This window comes from Pleurodeles waltl, chromosome 1_1 (assembly GCF_031143425.1).
Source record: "Pleurodeles waltl isolate 20211129_DDA chromosome 1_1, aPleWal1.hap1.20221129, whole genome shotgun sequence".
Lineage (NCBI taxonomy): Eukaryota > Metazoa > Chordata > Amphibia > Caudata > Salamandridae > Pleurodeles > Pleurodeles waltl.
In genome coordinates this window covers 434,741,363-434,760,630 of record NC_090436.1, presented here as the reverse complement: position 1 = coordinate 434,760,630, position 19,268 = coordinate 434,741,363, and the positions used below count along the sequence as shown (strand labels likewise).

Below are 19,268 nucleotides of genomic sequence, written 5' to 3'. Positions count from 1 at the left end.
GCTGTTAAGTAGGAATTCGGCCCATCTTACTGTGCACTGGTGCCGGTTCTTGAAATACAAGGTACAAAAACTGTTATTCTACTGGCGTTGCCTGGCTCCAAAAACAACCTGTTTGCCTCCATTGATCACATAAAGTTGCATCATGTAACTGATACTGCACAGTAGACCACAAGGATTCCTGAGTAGTTCCCTTGCTTTTCTCTGTACCATACACAAGATACCTCTTCAGGCATTAAACCACGCTGAATGTGTTGCCCCGAGGTTGGGGAAGGTGGAGAATGTCCAGTAACCACTAAATCGCTAAGGAATGTTCAAAATCTTAATTGGCAATTAATAAATTCAACAAAAACTGATGGGATTATCTATGATGAACCTCTTCTGGTTATTTTGTCGACATTGATGTTTTTTCTTCAAATTCTTCAGCATCTATTAGTGCCACAGCACATGGTATTTGTAAGCTTCTTAACTGGTTAAAACATAACTATCTGACTCGTCCTGGGTACTACCTCTAGATTATATTGTTGCTGCTTGCTTTCCTTCTATGGATTGGATTTTAGCGTTTACTCACCTAAACGCTCTGCTGTTGAACTGATGGATGAGGTTTTAAGGCCTAATGTTTTCCCACAAAGTGCAAAGAGACGTATTCCTTGTGAACATTTCGGCTGTTACAGTTCCAGATGAGATTTTTTGGGATAAATTACCATTTTGATATAAGTACTATGTGTGTGTGTGCAACATTTCTATGAATGTTATTACACCTGTGGTTGTGTCTGACGACACACATTTTAAAACTTGGTTCTATGCTTTCTGAGCTTAAATATTATACTGTATTCAAACTTGAAACTAGGTACATGAATAGTGCACATTATCAGGAAATGTTCTGTTACCATTATCATGGACATCATTATTTACATACAGCTGGAACTCCAAGAACAGTTTTGAATTATACACAATGAAACATTGTCTTAATCCTCCAGTATGGATTTCTAAAACAGATGTAGAAAAATTCTCCTATTTTTCTGGGCATGTTGCTTCTAATCCGGAACCCTATTATTTCAAATTACCACTGACAAAAGCAAGAAAAGTACTGCTTGCAGACACCAACTGAATTTATTCTGATTCATTTGTTTCCTAGTTGACCATAAAGGACTATTGGAAAAAATCCATTGAGTTAAAATGGTTTGGGGAACAAAAGATTGGCAGGTACAAGGCATGGAAGCCTTAATTAAGGCGTCTAGCTCCATATGTACGAACACTCTTTCCCATAGACACAGAATGGATAAAAAACTTTGCTACATCTGGCCCTTAATTCCCTTACACATTATTTTTCTTAACAACATTGTCCAGCAAACAACTTGCCTTGAGTTAGCAAAAGTAAAGGGTATGAATGTGCCTAGTACTCCCTCCTTAGCAAAATGTGATAATCGGCAAAGTATTATGATTTTTTCTTAGAAGAATAGCTCAATGGTATAGTTAAAAATTGTACCTTTATTTCATCACTTCCTGGTCCCAACTGGTGGTTATTATGGCCAGTGGACACAAATGGTTGTCATGCATGTTTCATCAACTCCTCACGGGGTTTTAGAGCAAGCAGACAGGATCCTGGTTATGTCTTCACACAACATTCAGGTTTCGTCACCACTTACAGCGTGCGTAAATGATGTCATCAATGGTTGCACCACTCCACGTTAACAGCTGTAAAACAACACCTCTCTCTCCTTTCTGAAGAAATAGACTTACAAGGTTTCTTGTTAGGTCCTAGAAAGCCACCCTCCAAAAGATTTCTATACGCAACATATAATGAAATTTGGTAGCTTTCACAAATGGAATGTGCTGCTTGTGTAAAGCAAATAGGTAAGGAAAACTTAATGAAAGCTTTAGCCGTTGTCGATAATGGTAGGTACACACTGTCCACTTTGATATACATATTAAGTATCATTGTGTCCTGTGCTATTGACAATACAGAGAAGGGCATGTCATTTTTACATCATGGACAAAGTCAGCTTGAGTCTGTAATGCAGTTGAGTTGGACTTTACAAGTTCTTAATTCAGGCTGTGTGCCTTGGAAGCACGTGAACTCTAAGGAGTTGTTTGATGCATTCAGTCTTACATGTAAACAACAGATAATGACGGAAAATGAAGCTACTTACATCATGCCTAATATTGAGAAACTAGAAAAGTTGCCTTTTACAGTAGCTGAAACACCATCATAAGTGTGATTAATATGTAGGGTGATATCTTTGCCAATATTTACATTCCAATTCACGTCTTGTTTAAAGTATTTTTTTTGTTGGCAGGTTCTAACGTTTAGGAGATAGTTACAGCCATTAGGAGTGGGAGCTGCCCTTTGATTTCAAATGCTTAAGTGGTGAAAATGAGGTTTTTCTCAGTGGAAGTGAATGTGAGACTTTTGTAAACCATTCAAAGATTTGTAAACGGGTGGTGTTGCGCATTGCATGCAATAGATCGGTAGCTAACTTAACTTGCTACTTGAAGGGTATACCTTCCTGCTGCTGTGATCCGCCTGGTATTTCATTTACTCTCAAAGAGGGTTACTTGATGCTGAGTGAGCATGGCTGTTGTGGGATGAGAACAGGTGTGACATGTGATTTCTGTTGCTCAAAAAGTGACCTGCTGTGAAAATGTACTTTTCCCTCCTGTGCAAGAAATAAAAGTAGCAAATATGTGATCTCACATTGCTACTTCCAGTGCCAGTTTCCTCAAGCTGAGCAGACTAAAGGTGCTATTGTTTCTAAAGCACATGGCACTTACATCTGCCAGTGAGACCTATGATCTACAAGTGGAAATCTAATCAACTGAGATAACAGTCCCTTATAAATGCAAACTTGCCAAGAAACTTTGGTGCATTGGCATTCACAGTTTCAATGCATCTAACAATGCAGAGATTGTGTAGTTTTTTTAAAGCGGTTGGGTCCGAATTTATTGAACATTCTAGACTGTCTTTGGAATAATACCTTCTGCCATTGACTCATTTTTTTCAAGTGTTTTTGGGGGGGTTCCAGGTTGTACTGGCATTAATAGGCTGTATATTTCTATTTTTAATTTGCAATGGCTACCTCATCTTGATCAAGAAGAGTGAAGGGGCTCTTACCAGCCCAGCTGTGTCATGATCGCATGATACAGTTCTTTGGAGTAGCACTATCTGAAGAATTTGATAAGGACTGGTCATTATCACATTGTAATTTTGACTGGCATTCTGCTTTGTGCTGCCTGTCTTTCGCTACTTATGGTGCCCCTTTTAACATGCATTGGAAGTGTGTCTTGTTCAGCAGTGTTAGACCTGACAGCCTTAGGGTGGTCATCCCTAACTTTTTGCCTGCTTCCCTACACTTTGTAGATACTTTTATTGCTGGTTCTAAGACTCTGAGCACTTTACCACTGCTTACCACTGCTAACCAGTGCTAATGTGCATATGCTCTCTCCCTTTTAAACATGGTAACATTGGATCATACCCAATTGGATTATTTAATTTACTTATAAGTCCCTAGTAAAGTGCGCTATATGTCCCCAGGGCCTGTAGATTAAAAGCTACTAGTGGGCCTGCAGCACTGATTGTGCCACCCACTTACGCAGCTCCTTAACCTTGCCTCAGGGTTGCCATTGCAAGGCCTATGTGTGCAGTTTCACTGCCAATTCGACTTGGCATTTAAAAGTATTTGCCAAGCCTAAAACTCCCCTTTTTCTACATATGTCACCCTTAAAGTATGCCCTAGGTAACCCATAGGGCACGGTGCTGTGCAGGCAAAAGGCAGGACATGTACCTATGTAGTTTACATGTCCTGGTAGTGTAAAACTTCTACTTTCATTTTTACACTGCTGTGAAACATGCTCTCTTCATAGCCTAACATTGGAGCTACCCTCATATATTGTTTGAGTGGTAGCTGCTGATCTGAAAGGAGCAGGAAGGTAATATTTACTATGGCCAAAATGGTGATACAAAATCCTGCTGACTGGTGAAGTTGGATTTAATATAACTATTTTAGAAATGCCACTTTTAGAAAGTGAGCATTTCTCTGCACTTAAATCCTTCTGTGTCTTACGATCCATGTCTGGCTGGGTTTAGTTGGCAGCTCCCTTGTGCATTCACTCAGACACACCCCAAACACAGGATACTCAGCCTCACTTGCATACATCTGCATTTTGAATGGGTCTTCCTGGGCTGGGAGGGTGGAGGGTCTGACACTTACATGTCAAAGGACTGTAGCCTGGCCATACACAAAGGACTGCCACACCCCCTACTGGGACCCTGGCAGACAGGATTGAACTGAAAGGGGACCTTGTGTACTTCTAAGCCACTCTTTGAAGTCTCCCCCACTTCAAAGGCACATTTGGGTATTTAAACAGGGCCTCTGCCCCTACCAACTCAGGCACTTCCTGGAGAAGAGAACCTGAACCATAACTTGCATCCTGCCAAGAGCAACTGCCTGGCTGCCCAAATAAATCACCTGACTGCTTTCTGTGAAGGACTGCTGCCTTGCTGTTGCCCTGCTCCTCTCTGGCTGTGGTGAGAAGTGCTCTCCAAGGGCTTGGATAGAGCTTGCCTCCTGTTCCCTGAAGTCTCAGGACCAAATCTACAAGACAGACTCTTTGTGCGGCAAAAATTGACGCACAGCCTGCACAGCAGTGAAGAATTTGCCGCACGCCGAACCGAAATGATACATCCCAACTTCACAAAGAGCAGATTGCCGCAGCGTTAGCATAGCGACCGGAAATTCGATGCATGCCCCACTGGATCGATGCATAGCCGAACCGGAACGAGGCAAAGAGGAATCGACACAGCGCCTGCCGTGCAGTAGACATTTCCATGCAACGCCCACCGGATCGACGCAGCCTCTGTGACTACATCCTGTCAGCGCTGCAAATCCACGCACCGTCCCCAGGGCATCCGAAAACCCCGCAACCCGAAGAGGGTCTTCAACCGAGCGCCGTAAATTGACGCACAGCCGTCCCTGCGTGAAAACTAAACGATGCATCACCGTGTGCGGCCCGAGAAATCGCCGCACACCCCCTTTGTTTCCACGCGTCTCCTCCTCTGCGGTTCTTTGCAGAGATTTTGCACGCAAACCAGTTACATTGTGCTTGAAAGAGACATTTATTGCTTTTTAAAGACTAAAGACACTTTATATCACTTTTACAGTGATATCTCGACATATATTTATTGCATTTTATTAGTTTTGACCTGCATCTTATCAGATAAATGTTATATATTTTTCTAAACACTGTGTGGTGTATTTTTGTGGTGCTATATTGTGCTATTGCATGATTTATAGCCCAAATACATCACACATTGCCTTCTAAGTTAAGCCTGGCTGCTCTGTGCCAATCTACCAGAGGGTAGGCACAGGATAATTTGTATTGTGTGTGACTTACCCTGACTAAAGTGAGGGTCCTTTCTTGGATAGGGGCTAACCTGACTGCCAACCAAAGACCCCATTTCTAACAGTGGTGATCAGCGATGAGGATAGGACTTGTATTTATGTAGAGACATACAATAGCTAAGTGTTCACTACCTACCCACAGTTGAAGGTCAACTTGATTTTTATAATCTTTTTCTGCAATTTTGTTTTTCCTGACAATTTTCTAACTAAAATCCTCAACATGTCTCTGGCTGGGTCTCAAGCTGGAAATGAAGATTTTGACCTAGCCCTGTTGGAGACATTTACTGTCAAACAGCTGAAAGGGTTCTGCAGGGATATGAAAGTACCCACCCAAGGTGCCTCCAGAAAGTAGAAATTTCAGATGGGGCTGAGGGCCTGGGCAGAAGCCCATTCTGAGGAGTATGCTGAGGAGGAGGGTCCAGAGGATGGACCCTCAGAGGATTTGTTGCCATCAGTGGATGATGTTACCACTGCAGTGTTGCCCCCTGCCAAACCCTGCCTTTCCTCTGTGGTCTGATCAGGGCCTGACCGCAGAGGAAAGGAGAGAGGAGAGAGAATTTCAGTTGCAAATGGCAAGGGTAAAAATTGAAGCTCAACAGGAGAAAAGGAGGGCAGAGAGAGAAGCAAAAGCAGCTGAGAGAGCCTTGGATTAAAAATAAACTTTTGTTGGCTTATGAACTGAGTCTCAAGGAGCTGGAGATAAAGGCGAGACCGTCTCAGTCCAGCAGTGATGGGGGCAGCATGCATGCAGGACCTACAATACAACAGAAAAGGTGGTTAATGCCATAAAGTTCGCACATCCAATCCTATATATATATATATATAGTTCTGAGAAAGATCCTAAGTCTTTGTAGAGTTGTACGGTGTGGGTGCCAACCTGGTGTAACACCCAACCACCATGGGTGTCGAGATTGCTGACTGGAAGGCCAATCAGAAATGAAAATTGTCAATATATACCAGGGCACACCAATGTAGTCCATCAATGTTCATCCAAGTGGAGGAGTAAATACAAAACCACGTTATTGGAGTTGATATGTCAAATGTACAGCCAGAGCCAACACGTGTTTCGTTACATTGAATTTATCAAGGCTGCAGATCAAATAGGCAAGGAAAAGAATAACAATACGAACATTTCAGATGGTAACAAGGAATTCTCATCATGTTGGTGTCACAAATTGGGAAGAGAAAAATACTTTTAGATGATCATGTCATCTAAAAGACTGACTGGTGTATCTATGGGAAGTGATTGGTGTTGAACAACTACTATGTATGGTGGAGACCCGAAAAGAAGGAAGGACATGGAAGGCCCATATTCAATCAGATGATAGTATTGGGAGTGCATATATTGGAACCATGTTATAATTGTAGTGCCACCACATTGCCAATGAAAAGGTGTTGAAACACGTGGGAGATGATAAACATACCCAAAAAGCTAGTTTTGAAGATGGTATCCTATGGTAATGGGCGATATGCGTGCCCAAAGTCGTAATGTAGACAAGTGTCTAAGCAGTGGTGGGCATTTTTGTGTCCATAAAATCAGACCGGACTTTTCGGTCATCAATTCAAAGAAAGCATCTGAATAAAAATGCCATGATAAGCCTGGAAATATACATAAAAGGGTAAGTGAAAGAATCCAAGCATTGAAGATAAAAGACAAAATTAATGTCAATCTGGAGTATTTTGTCAGCAGGTGAGTACGGGTGTATCTGGATAAACTAACGTCAATTATATTATAGCTAGAGGACTGTTAAAAGTAGCATGTGAAAGAGATAAAAAAAGATTATACTAGGATGTTTAGATTATTATAAAAATGCCATGACAGCATTATTGTCCCCGCTGGCACCACCTGATTGCTCGTAAAGGATGCCATACAGTCAGTGGGAGAGTGAAATCAAGGAAAAACGGCATTTGGTCTGTTAAGAATTTGTGCCGTAAATGCGCTCCTACTAGGTTTAATAAGAAGTGCCTAGTTCTCAATTGGCATTCTTAGGTGCAGGGCGCTGTCCCTGACAATATCTGTGAAAACGTTAGTAATCAAGTAAACAAATGTTGAGGAAGACCGTATAGAGATAGAAAGTTGTTGCGTTCCTCCATTTGTAAACGGGACTATCTCAAAAATGTAATTGTTATTGTTAATTAAAGTTGCGGTAATGGGATTGTATACAAAACAGTGGTCAGCGCTACGAACTGCCGAGTAAGGCAGAGTGAGGAGAGGCAGTACCCTCATTCCTCCGTTCAAATAATATGCGTGCTCACCTGGTTGTCAATGTCCCGTGCTGTAAAGCGTTGGTCGGTCGTATATGGTATGTGTATGAGGGTGTGTGCTTTTTACGTGAAAACAAAGTAATAGAAAGAGGACTAGCCGGTGAGAAGTGGATAGATGCAGGACCTGTTTGGGAGAAAAAGATTTGTATACCCAAGAATGTGGTGCCAAGTTATGTGGTGGGACATGACATTGACAAGTGGTTGGCTGCCTGCCTATGAAGTTGCACTGAGGGCTCATGGGACCTCTGAGGAGCAATGGGTGGCGGCCTTGTGGTTTTATGTACCAGTAGTGGGGAGGGACACACTTCTTACACTAGATCCACATGATCAGAATGTCTATGCACCCATGAAAGCCGCTTTACTGGCCAAGTTTGGGCTTACCCCTGAAAAATACCGTCCGAGGTTTAGGGACAGCACCAATCTTTCCACACAGACTTGGGTAGACTGTTTTGATTTCTCCAGTAAGGCACTGAGTGGATGGGTGCAGGGCAGAAGAGTAAATGATTACAAAGGATTATATGATTTGATTCTGAGAGAGCATATGCTCAGTATTTCTTTTACAGAGTTGCACCAGCACTTAGTAGACAGTAAGCTGACTGATCCCAGGAAGCTTGCTAAGGAGGCAGACCTCTGGGTTAGCACCTGAGTGTCCAAAAAGGTATCTGGGGGGACACACCCACAAAGGTTGTCCGGGTTCCCAACAGAAAAAAGAGGAGAGAAAAACTTAAATAAGGAACTCTCAAAAGGCCCCCAAAACAATTCCCAAATAGGTGGTGTGTGTGTGGGGGGGGGTGTGTTGGGGGGGGGGGGGGGAGTGTAACCATTCCTCTTCTACGTTTGGGAAGAAAACAGGTACTTCGATAAGAAGATAGGGAAGTTCATCCCCAAATGCTTAGATTGCTACCAGCATGGACACTCTAAGGGCGACTCCCAGTGTTCCAAGAGAGCACAGCCCAACACTGGAGGGCAGACACCTGGGTTGGCTAGTATAGCGCTCTGGGGAGGGGGGCCCTTGAGACAGTCCCAGTTAGCTTTGGGGGCAGATAGAGGTGTCCCTAGTATTTCTGGGAGATAAGGAGATGGTGGCAAAAGCCCCCATGCCTGCAAATACTTCCAAGTATAGGCAGTGGGTCACCATTTATGGGCAAAGGGTGGAGGCTCTACATGACACAGGAGCCAGTATGACTACTGTCAAGAGTCAGCTGGTGTCAGCAGAGCAGATAGTCCCTAATACATACCACCTGGTCATAGTCGCTGACAATCGTGAGAGTCACCTACTGGTGGCTCTGGTTCAGTTTGAGTGGGTGGGGTGGGGAGTCTCTGATACTCTGAAAGTAGCTGTGAGTCCTGCCATGCCTGTAGATTGTCTGTTAGGCAGTGATCTTGAGCACACTGCTTGGAAGGAGTTAGAGCTCAGATCCCACCTGGAGATGTTAGGTTTGCCTGAGTGGGTCTCCATGACCACAAGGTCCATGACTGCACGGGAAGGCAGTCAAGGGCGTCTGGAACCTGGAATAATGGCCCAAACAGCTGCAAAGAGGAAGGGCAAGAGGTGCTGGAAACCCGTCTCAGATATTCCCACGGTGGTGGACCGGGTCCCTGAGGAGGAGGCCCCTGAGCCAACCGGAGAGGACATTGCTGACCTGGGCAACCTGCCTGAAATTGCTGGCATGCAAGTAGAAGGTGGGCCAACCAGGGCGGAATTCTGCAAAGCGCAGAAGTAATACCCCACCCTTGAGGCAACAGGCTGCAGCCCAAGCAGCTGGTGCAGCCTCTGGCGATCATCAAACCTGCTGGTAGAATGATCTCCATTACAGTGAGCGTAAGGCTCTGGCCATTAGGGCAGCATGTGTGCTGGTGGTCCCCCAATGTTAACGGGCCTTCCTACTGGGTCTGGCTCACGACATCCCCCTGGCAGGACTTTTGGGCCAAGACAAGACCTTTGCCAGACTTGTCACCCACTTCTATTGGCCTAGAACATGGGTAGCCTCAGATAATTTCTGCAGGGCCTACCCCACCTGCCAGGCTAGTGGGAAGACAGGGAAAAGGCTGAAGGCCCCCTGATCCCAGTCCTCATCATTTGCACCCCCTTTGAAAGGGTGGGCATCGACGTCATTGGTCCCTTGGACCCCAAAACTGCCTTGGGCAACAGGTCTATCCTTGTTTTGGTGGACCATGCCACCTGCTATCCAGAGGCAATCCCTCTGAGAACAGTGACTGCACTGGTGGTGACCAGAGCCCTGATGGGAATATTTACCCGTGTGGGATTCCCTAAGGAAGTTGTGTCTGACAGACACAAACTTCATGTCTGCATCTATGAAGTCCATGTGGGACGAGTGTGGGGTGACCTACCAGTTTACCACCCTTATCATCCTCAATCCAATGGGTTTGTTGAGAAATTCAAGACCCACTTAAATCCTTCTGTGCCTTACAAACCACGTCTGGCTGGGTTTAGTTGACAGCTCCCTTGTGCATTCACTGAGACACACCCCAAACACAGGATACTCAGCCTCACTTGCATACATCTGCATTTTGAATGGGTCTTCCTGGGCTGGGAGGGTGGAGGGTCTGACACTTATATATCAAAGGACTGTAGCCTGGCCATACACAAAGGACTGCCACCCCCCCCTAATGGGAGACAGGATTGAACTGAAAGGGGACCTTGTGCACTTCTAAGCCACTCTTTGAAGTCTCCCCCACTTCAAAGGCTCATTTGGGTATTTAAACAGGGCCTCTGCCCCTACCAACACAGACACTTCCTGGAGAAAAGAACCAGAACTTGCATCCTGCCAAGAAGAACTGCCTGGCTGCCCAAAGGACTCACCTGACTGCTTTCTGTGAAGGACTGCTGCCTTGCTGCTCCCTGGCTGTGGTGAGAAGTGCTCTCCAAGACCTTGGATAGATCTTGCCTCCTGTTCCCTGAAATCTCAGGACCAAAAAGACTTCATCTCTACAAGAAGGACTCCTTGTGCTCTTTGGTGAAAAATTAACTGCATGCCGAACCGGAACGACGCATCGCGACTTCGCAAAGAGAAGATAAACACAGCACCAGCGTAGCAACCGGAAATTTGATGCACGGCCCACTGGATCGACACACAGCTGAGCCAGAACAAGGCAGCCCGACTTCCAGAGATGAATCGACGCAGCACCTGCCGTGCAGTAGAAATATCCACGCAATGCCCACCGGATCAACGCAGCCCCTGTGACTTTGTCCTGTTCAGCGCCGTAAATCCATGCAATGTCCCCGGGGCGTCCGAAAACCCTACAACCTGAAGAGGATCCACGACCGAGCGCCGGAAATCGATGTATAGCCATCCCTGTGTGAAAACTGAAGACGGATTGCCATGTGCGGCACGAGAAATCAACGTACGCCCCCTTTTTTTCCACACATCTCCTCTGCGGTTCTTTGTGGAGATTTTGCACGCAAACCAGGTACTTTGAAAAGCAATAAATGTCTCTTTCAAACACAAAGACTAAAGACACTTTATATCACTTTTACAGTGATATCTCGACATATACTTATTGCATTTAATCGTTTTGACCTCCATCTTATCGGATAAATATTATATATTTTTCTAAACACTGTGTTAAGCCTGACTGCTCAGTGCCAAGCTACCAGAGGGTGGGCACAGGATAATTTTGATTGGTGTGACTTACCCTGGCTAGAGTGAGGGTCCTTGCTTGGACAGGGCTAACCTGACTGCCAACCAAGGACCCCATTTCTAACAAGCAACATGTACTTTTTGTGGACATAAATCTGATTATGTTTATATTGAGGGTTAACTGCCGTAGTTGTCCTCTGAGATTGCTCCATGATGCCTTCTATCAGCCTGCTTTTATGGATCAAGTGGCTGCAGCTCCTGGTGCCCTATCATCTGGCACGGTGCGGAATGCTGCCTCCTTGGCTATGGTTATGGCTGAGATTATGGATCATGTGTGTTACTGTGGTCTTTTGAATGGGGATCTGGTGGCTTTATCATCTACCGAAGTGGGGTCTACCCTGCTTGAGGAGGTGAGAACACCTTCCTCTGGAGCAAGCTTTGTCTCTGGCCTCTGAGAGTTGGGGGCTCTCACCTTCAGGGTGTCAGAAACTTGTCGGTGGTGGGAGGCTGGTCAATACCAGTCAGCCATACACCAGAGGACTAGTAGGCTTTCAGGAGGCACCTCTAAGGTGCTCTCTTGGTGCATGTCATAATAACTCCAATACTGGTATCAGAATGAGGGTATTAAGATGCTGTGTTTGATTCAAAACACCATAGGTTTCAGTGAAGCCATTATGTAGCTGGGTAACTCGTAATGACGAGTACCATGTGGGAAGCAGCCTTTTCTACACGGCTGGAGCAACACGTAGTGTAGCCAAGCAATCGTTACTACGGTTGCCTGAACCACACATGTACCTGAACCACGCAAATCCATTATTAAGGCACCATGCATATGCGTGGTTCAGGCACACAGCAGGGACAGCCGATAGAGGAATGCGGCAGCCAGGTAAGTGGGACTGGGGAGGGTGGGGGGCTTTTTAAGGACCGGGCAGGGTAGGTTTTAGAGTTCAGGGTGGGGTACTTTTTAGGGCAGGGTGGGCCAGGTTTTTGGGTTCAGGGCAGAGGTGGGGGGGTCGGGTAGGTTTTATTCCAGGGCGGGGTAGTTTTTAGGACTGAGTGGGGTAGGTTTTAGAATTCAGGGCGGGGACAGGGGATCAGGGTAGTTTTTAGGACAGGGTGGTGTAGATTTGAGAACAGGGTAGGTTTTAGGGTTTAGGGCTGGGGTACGGGTAGTTTTTAGAACAGGGTAAGTTTTAGCGTTTAGGGTGGGGCAAGGGGTCAGGATAGTTTTTAGGACAGGGTGGGGTAGTTTTTAGGGCAGGTTAGGTTTTAGGGTTTAGGACAGGGTCCGGGTAGCTTTTAGGACAGTGCCGGATAGGTTTTAGGACAAGGCAGGGTAGGTTTTAGTATTTAGGGTGGAGGGTCAGGGTATGTGTTTGGGCAGGGTAGGTTTTAGGGTTTGGGGTCGGTATTTTTAGAACTGGGTGGGGTCGTTTTTCGGACAGGGTAGTTTATAGGGTTGTGGGTGAGGGCGAGGGGATAAGGAGAGTTGTATCTCACAACCACGCATGTCTTTACAACGGATGCCTTTACTAAGCAAGCTTTTACAATAAGATTCATTGTAAAGGCATGCGTGGGAAAGGTGCGTTGTGGTTCAGACTGCATTGTTAAGCCACGTGTGGTTCTGTCATACAACTGTGCCCAGTACATTCCTTAAGATGGCTTCCCTGTTCACTTGTAATATTTAGGAATCAAACTAAACATCACAGGGTCATATCTGCTCATACAGATATGTTCTCACATAAAATATAATGCACCTTGCCTTAGGGCTTTAAGGCATGCTGTAGGAGTGAGTTACATATATGCAGTGAGTTTGGCATGGCACACAGTGAGTGTGCCATGTTGTGTTTTTACTAATTGTTTTGCATCACGACACAGACTGCAGTGGCAGCATGATTGTATTTTGTATGAGGGTCTCTTAGGGTGGCATACTACATTGTACAGCCCTTATGGGACCCTCTTTAGTACCTAGGCCCTAGGTACCAGTGGTAACATTTACTAGACACTTACATGGGTGCTGAAGAGTGTGCCAGTTGTACACAATTGAGTATTTAGTTTTTAGGGGAAAGAACACTGGCACTGGAGCATAGTTATCAGGCTTCAGTGCACTTTCGAGTCGAAAACCAGCATCTAGAAGTTCAAATGGGGACAAAGAAGTGGGAGTACTACCTGCAACAATCCTGGCTTTCTTCACTCCCCTGCAACAACATTCTGTTGGTCAAAGTGACTTCTGTAAATATGGTCAGAGGACCTCAGGCCCTCTCACACTGTCTACCTTTCACAGTTTTCCTCCTGGATATTTTGGCCTTCCTACTCAGAGTGGTTTCTGCCTTTTGTATGGGCCAGTCTACTACTTTTTCATATTTCCCTCCTCCTGATATCTAACTAGGGAGGAGGAGCAGCTATATTGCCTGGACTCCCCAATACGCAGTTTCCTACTGCATCAAACACAGTCAATAGAGTAGATGATCAGCTTTTTGTGGGCTTTGCATAGCTAAGAAGGGCAAGACTTTGCTAAAACACACCTTTTATTATTTGGTCATCCTTTTTTTCAAGTATGTATCATGGGTGTTTTGGTGGCTAATATCTGCTGCATAGCCACATGGGTTATTGGCAAACATAGAGGATCTTGCAGTCAGCAGATACATCAAAGTTAATCATATAATGAAATGCTGCAGTAGGGTTATTTATAGAGTCCCTTCTCTTCTTTGTTCAGAGATCTACAGTTTTCATTCCTTGTTTTTTGGGTAATAGTGAACACGTGTTTTTCCCCATATGATGCGAAGTCTGGGACTTTTTCAAGACTGCAAAATATTGTACAGTTGTTAACCTTAAAATATTATTTAATGTACACAAGAGGGCACCCATATGATCCTCAAGTAAACTTTAGACTTCATGGTGTTTTGACAGTTTTGGTGAAAGGGCACTTCATCATCACTGCAAACATGTCAAAATTAGAAAACATTTAAAGGGAGGAAGAACGCTCAGTGCAACATATATTCAAATGAAAAAGATACATTCATAAGTAGACTAATATTAATTAAGGATATATGTAAACTTTTCCAGTCAGAGTTGTGACTGCTAGTTGGTCTTATTGTAAAATTGGTATAGGCCTTGGGCGGTGGGCCTCAGTCTGATTATGGATATAGTGAGCACTTTAAACAGGGTTATATCAGATGGCCATGCTTGGTGTATAGTAAGTTAAGCATGTCCTATTTGCCATATTTGTTCAAGATTAAGAGTAATGGTGTTGGATGATCGATAAAGAAACCTATAGGAAAGTTGGATAAGTGTAAGTATTACGATGCATTGTGGTCCAAAGGTGTGTTTGTAATTAGTCCCAAAATGTCAGGTCCTGCAGAAGGTGAAGGGTAAGTTCATGTAGCCGTAGGCAAGACTTTGGTACTTGTGTCCAGAAAATGGTATTTTAAATGAATTACCTTATATAAACTGTCAGATACGCATCAGCAAGCATAGTGATATTGATGCAAACCATTTATTGTCAGTGGTATAAAATGTGATGAGTGTATAGACCGAACAAGTTTGGGAGACCTGGTGAAGAGAAGGAAAGTGCACCCGTTGTTAGGGAGGGTTAAAGAGAGTAAATCAACATAGAAAGTGAAGGTCAGATAAATATTGTTCTATTTCATACCTGGCCCCTGGTAATGTTAGGTGAATCAATCTATCATCCAATAGGGCAGAGTTCTTGATTGATGTCCCTCCCAATAAATGCTGTCTGAGAAGGAGGCCAGTGTGTGGTCAATATGGCTGGCCCCAGAGAGAGATTATTATCCCATAGTTTAGATGATGAAACAAGGGAGGCCACAATTTACCTTAGAACTGGAATAGCCGAGGAAGTCTATAAGGATTCAAATAGGAGGGACAAAACAAGAGGTCAAATTGGTTTGCTCCTAGAGTAGACATTGTCCTGTAAAAGGAGTGATGAAACTAGGATGTTGTCACATCTGTGAGGCAGTCTGGCTGATGAAGCCGCATGACATCCCTTTGCAGTGTTAAAGAGCTATTGCTGAGGAGAAGATTTCTGGACAAATCTGAGACCTGGAGGGATATTTATAAGGTGAAGAATATGTAGGAAATTATTGTATTTTACCAAACGTAAGCAACTTTCAACTATGCACCATAGCTTTCTCAGGCCACTTAACGGCTCATTGATTATTTTGTCAGGCATCTTTGTTCATCGCTAAGAAGTATAGTTGCAATTTGATCTGAATTTATCAGTGCCATAATCCCACCCCTCGGTCAGACACCTTATACTGTAATTCTTGATCTGTAGGCCATGGTATTAAACATTCCACAGAAACAAACATTCCACAGAACAGGGGTCCCAGTAGGTTTCTGTCCTGGCACCAGGTGGCAGGAGGTAGGCATCTGTATTGTAGAGGCCTGAATTTGTTTGCTGGAAGTGTTTTCATCAGAGAGATTGAAGAACACTGTTAGATGGTCTTATTGTGCATACAGAAATGGGGCTTAAGCTTGAGGCTAGTGAGAGATTCCCATCTCCCTGTTACCCTTCCAACTCACGTTAAAATCTGTCTGCTTCTCCACCATCTTATCTTCTTCTGATGGCAATGAATGTAGTCTTGCCCCGAACTCTTAACTGCAGCCCTAACGAGGGAGGAAGGGTTTTTGTGCCGCCTGCCGGTCAAATCAAGAGCTTGCAGTACTTGACCTCACAAGTTAAAATTTTTGCCCTTTGATCTGAACGCACAGTTTGGATTTAGTTGCTTTAGACCAGCTTATTGGACAAAGATTTGCACATTTTTGCTCCTCCCTAAATACATGAAAGAAAAAAAGAAAGAAAAGGTACCTGTCCTGCTGCTGCCAGCTAGTGTCCCAGCAGTCCCTTGGGCACCAGCACAGGCTCCCCATGCAATCCTGTTACTACTGTCATGCTACATCTAGCATGAGAGCAGCACCAGGATTCATCTGAACAGCTTGGTCTGTCGCTTAGGCACTACTTTGGAGTCTGTGCAGTTTCTCCCCTGGCTGTGCAACACAGCCGGGTTGGAGAAATGCAAGTGCGCATGTCCATTTGGCGGGCTGAGATGGCTGGCCAAACTGACCTGCACACTTAGTGCACTCACTTCACTCCTCCCGTTCCCTTCCTGCTCCCATGGCCCGCCCAACCCCTCCCTTCACACGCAGGCTTAGCTGAGCCAACAGCCCAAAAAATTTAACTAAATATTGTTTTATTTTTCGGCTGTTAACCAGTGGGGCAACACTCCTTTGCCATTGCGAAGGAGCAGCACTGGGTACAGCCAGTCTCCACTAGCTCCAAAAGATCTAGATGAAACAGCTTCAATATTTTCCCAAATAGGAGTCTTCTGTACCTGGAGGTTAAGAAGTGTTTGCACTTTCCAAAGGGCTACAGTAGATCCTTTCAATCCTCATCTTCCTCATCTCTTGGAAATATCCCTGGAATGCCATTTGAAGATGCTGGAATAGACTGGTTTTTCAACAAGGCAGAACCTCTTTTCCAGTAACACTACGAAGATGAAAAAGTATTAACAGGCACTGAGAGGTGATCTTTACTAGTTGTTTTACCCTGATATAGAGATCATGGTATATCTGTTGTTTGATGCACAAATGAATGTTTGTTGTTGCAGCCCCAATGGCTCTCTTTGTACAAAGATATTTGACTCATTATATCTACTTTTAAGTGCAGTTGGCATATCCGTCACCTGAGGCTGCTTTTCTTTTTTTTTTTGGTGTGGAGATGCCTATATGTAGGAGGTTTTAGAAACAAGACATGAATGCTATTGTAGCAATAATTAGAAAAAACATATCTTGATCCCTCGACCTTGTGTTTTCCAGGGAGCTCCCAAAGAGATAGATTACTCTTCTACTGACTAAGAGCCAGATCACAACTCGCTTATCCAAAAGTCCTCGTCCCATTATGAAGGATTAGGCTAGGGACTGGCTATATAAAGGGATAGACTTATTGTGATCTAAATTAAGTTGTTGCAGCATTCTGAGATGTATGACACAATATCTTCTCAATCAGGTGAACACTTCCACCAGTGATGGATACCTTGTGGTATATTTCACATGTTAATTTTCTCTGGGTGCGATTTCAGTACATGACAATGTGGAAGTAGACGTTAATTTATTGCTCTGGTGCATTTACATTGTGCTGCAGCCCTAGTTCACTGATAGAATGTACTGAAATTATATCTGAAAGCTATATATGTAACTATGTAATATGTTTATAGTTATCAATAATGTAGAATATCAAGATTATATGAAGGCATTAATGTGAATGAAGGTTTATAAAAATAAAGTTAAACATTCAGAAAATGCAAAAACATGCCAAATGTGGGATATTTTCAGAGTACAAACAGTTGTGAAATTTAGTTTTTGTTCCATTTTATCTCCAGCAGAATATAGAAAATCACATGTGTAATTGTTTTTATGTTAATCTTGTTATTTTTAGATGCAGTGACCAAGCTGAGAGTGGTAAGTCAGTCCGAGGTGTGCAAAGTCACCAGCAAAGTCCAAGCCCATATTTAACTAAGCAATCTAGGAAAAATGAAGCCGCTGATTTGAAGAAAGCAGAGGGAAATACATCACCTGCAGGAACAACGGAGAAGGTATTGCACTATATTATGTTAAATAATGTGTTAAAATTATGTGGAGACACTGGTTTAAATTGAGGCATATGTTAGTCAGAGTCCCTTTCCTGTGTGGTTGATGATGTAGTTGCTTGTAAGTACCACATGCCATAAGAATGGGGCTTTAGACAATACCTATATTAGTCAGTCCTAGACACTGTAAAACATGTTTTTTGTATATTTTCATTCTGGTATAGATTACTGTTAGAAATGGGGTCTCTAGTTGACAGAGTCCAAGTAGGGAGCACAATCCTAGTCATGATAAGTCGCACACAATCCAAATTACTCCAGTATTGGAAATTTCATGGATTCATATGCTTGAGTCATTCCCCGCTGTCGAGATGGGAGCCCACGGTATATTTAATTAAGTAGTATTAACATAAGTTTGAACCCAGAGGCCCTCAGGCCTCTCAGTTTAGCACTCTATCAGAGTCATTTTAAGAAAAAAGACCAGACTTCAGGGTCCACCAATCAGGCGACACCACCCTCTAGAACCTTCCTGAGAAAAGCTCCAGCCCCTCAGATTTTCTACTGCACGTTGTGCTAGGGAGTCTCCTCAGAACTCTGCTCTATTCTTCACATCTTTTGGCATAACTTCAAGGTTCTACTCCTCAAAACTCATTCTGACTGTTAATAAAGCCTACAACATGTCTGACAAGGAAAAGAAGGGTTTGTTCAGATCCTGCAAAACCTGTGGGAAAAAGAGCTTACATTCTGAAGACCCTCATCAGGACTGCATATCCTGCCTTTACCCAGACCAAGGACTGCAAGGTATGTCACACCTTCTCTTCTAAGACCCTGAAGGATAGAGAGGGCAGATTATTAATATGGCTGCAGAAACTAATATCTAGCGACAACCCAGTCTCTGATTCAGACAGCGATGATTCTTCCACATCTCCCAGAAAGTCATCTAAAAGACCTAGATCTCATTCAAGGTCTTCCTCAGAGCAACCAAGAAAGGCCCACAAAAAGACCACCTAAGGGTCTTACAAAGGCCGCAGCCCTTCTTCACCACCTCACAAATTCTCCACAAAAGGGGAAAGAGGACATGTCAGCAGTTCCGAAAGGCCTAGAAAAGCATCATCTGTGCCTCCATCTAAGTCTGGTGAACCATTTAAAAGGCCTTACTCTGCTCCTACAGTTGACAGGCCATTGGCCAAAACTAAACCGTCAACGACATCCTCATCGACGACGGCAGCGGTGAGTGCCATTCCACAGTCAACAACGGTTTCTAGATTAATGCCGTTGACGGCCGCTCCGACGATGACATTGTCGACCACAAGTATTCCACCATTGCCGAGGACAACGTCGTCGTCGACGAAGACCTACACGTCGTCTCATCATCGTCTATGACAGTTACCATGGTCTCC

At 44.1% G+C, this 19,268-nt stretch overlaps 1 protein-coding gene across 2 annotated transcripts in view; it reads left to right on the top strand.

The window, feature by feature from the left end:
• The window catches only part of BDP1 (BDP1 general transcription factor IIIB subunit), a 1,097,554-nt gene that overhangs the window by 208,266 nt on the left and 870,020 nt on the right, over window positions 1–19,268 (top strand). For both annotated transcript variants that reach the window (XM_069224223.1, XM_069224213.1), the window contains exon 14: window positions 17,721–17,877. In XM_069224223.1, coding sequence (XP_069080324.1) covers window positions 17,721–17,877 — 157 coding nt within the window. The remainder of the gene's footprint in view (window positions 1–17,720; window positions 17,878–19,268) is intronic.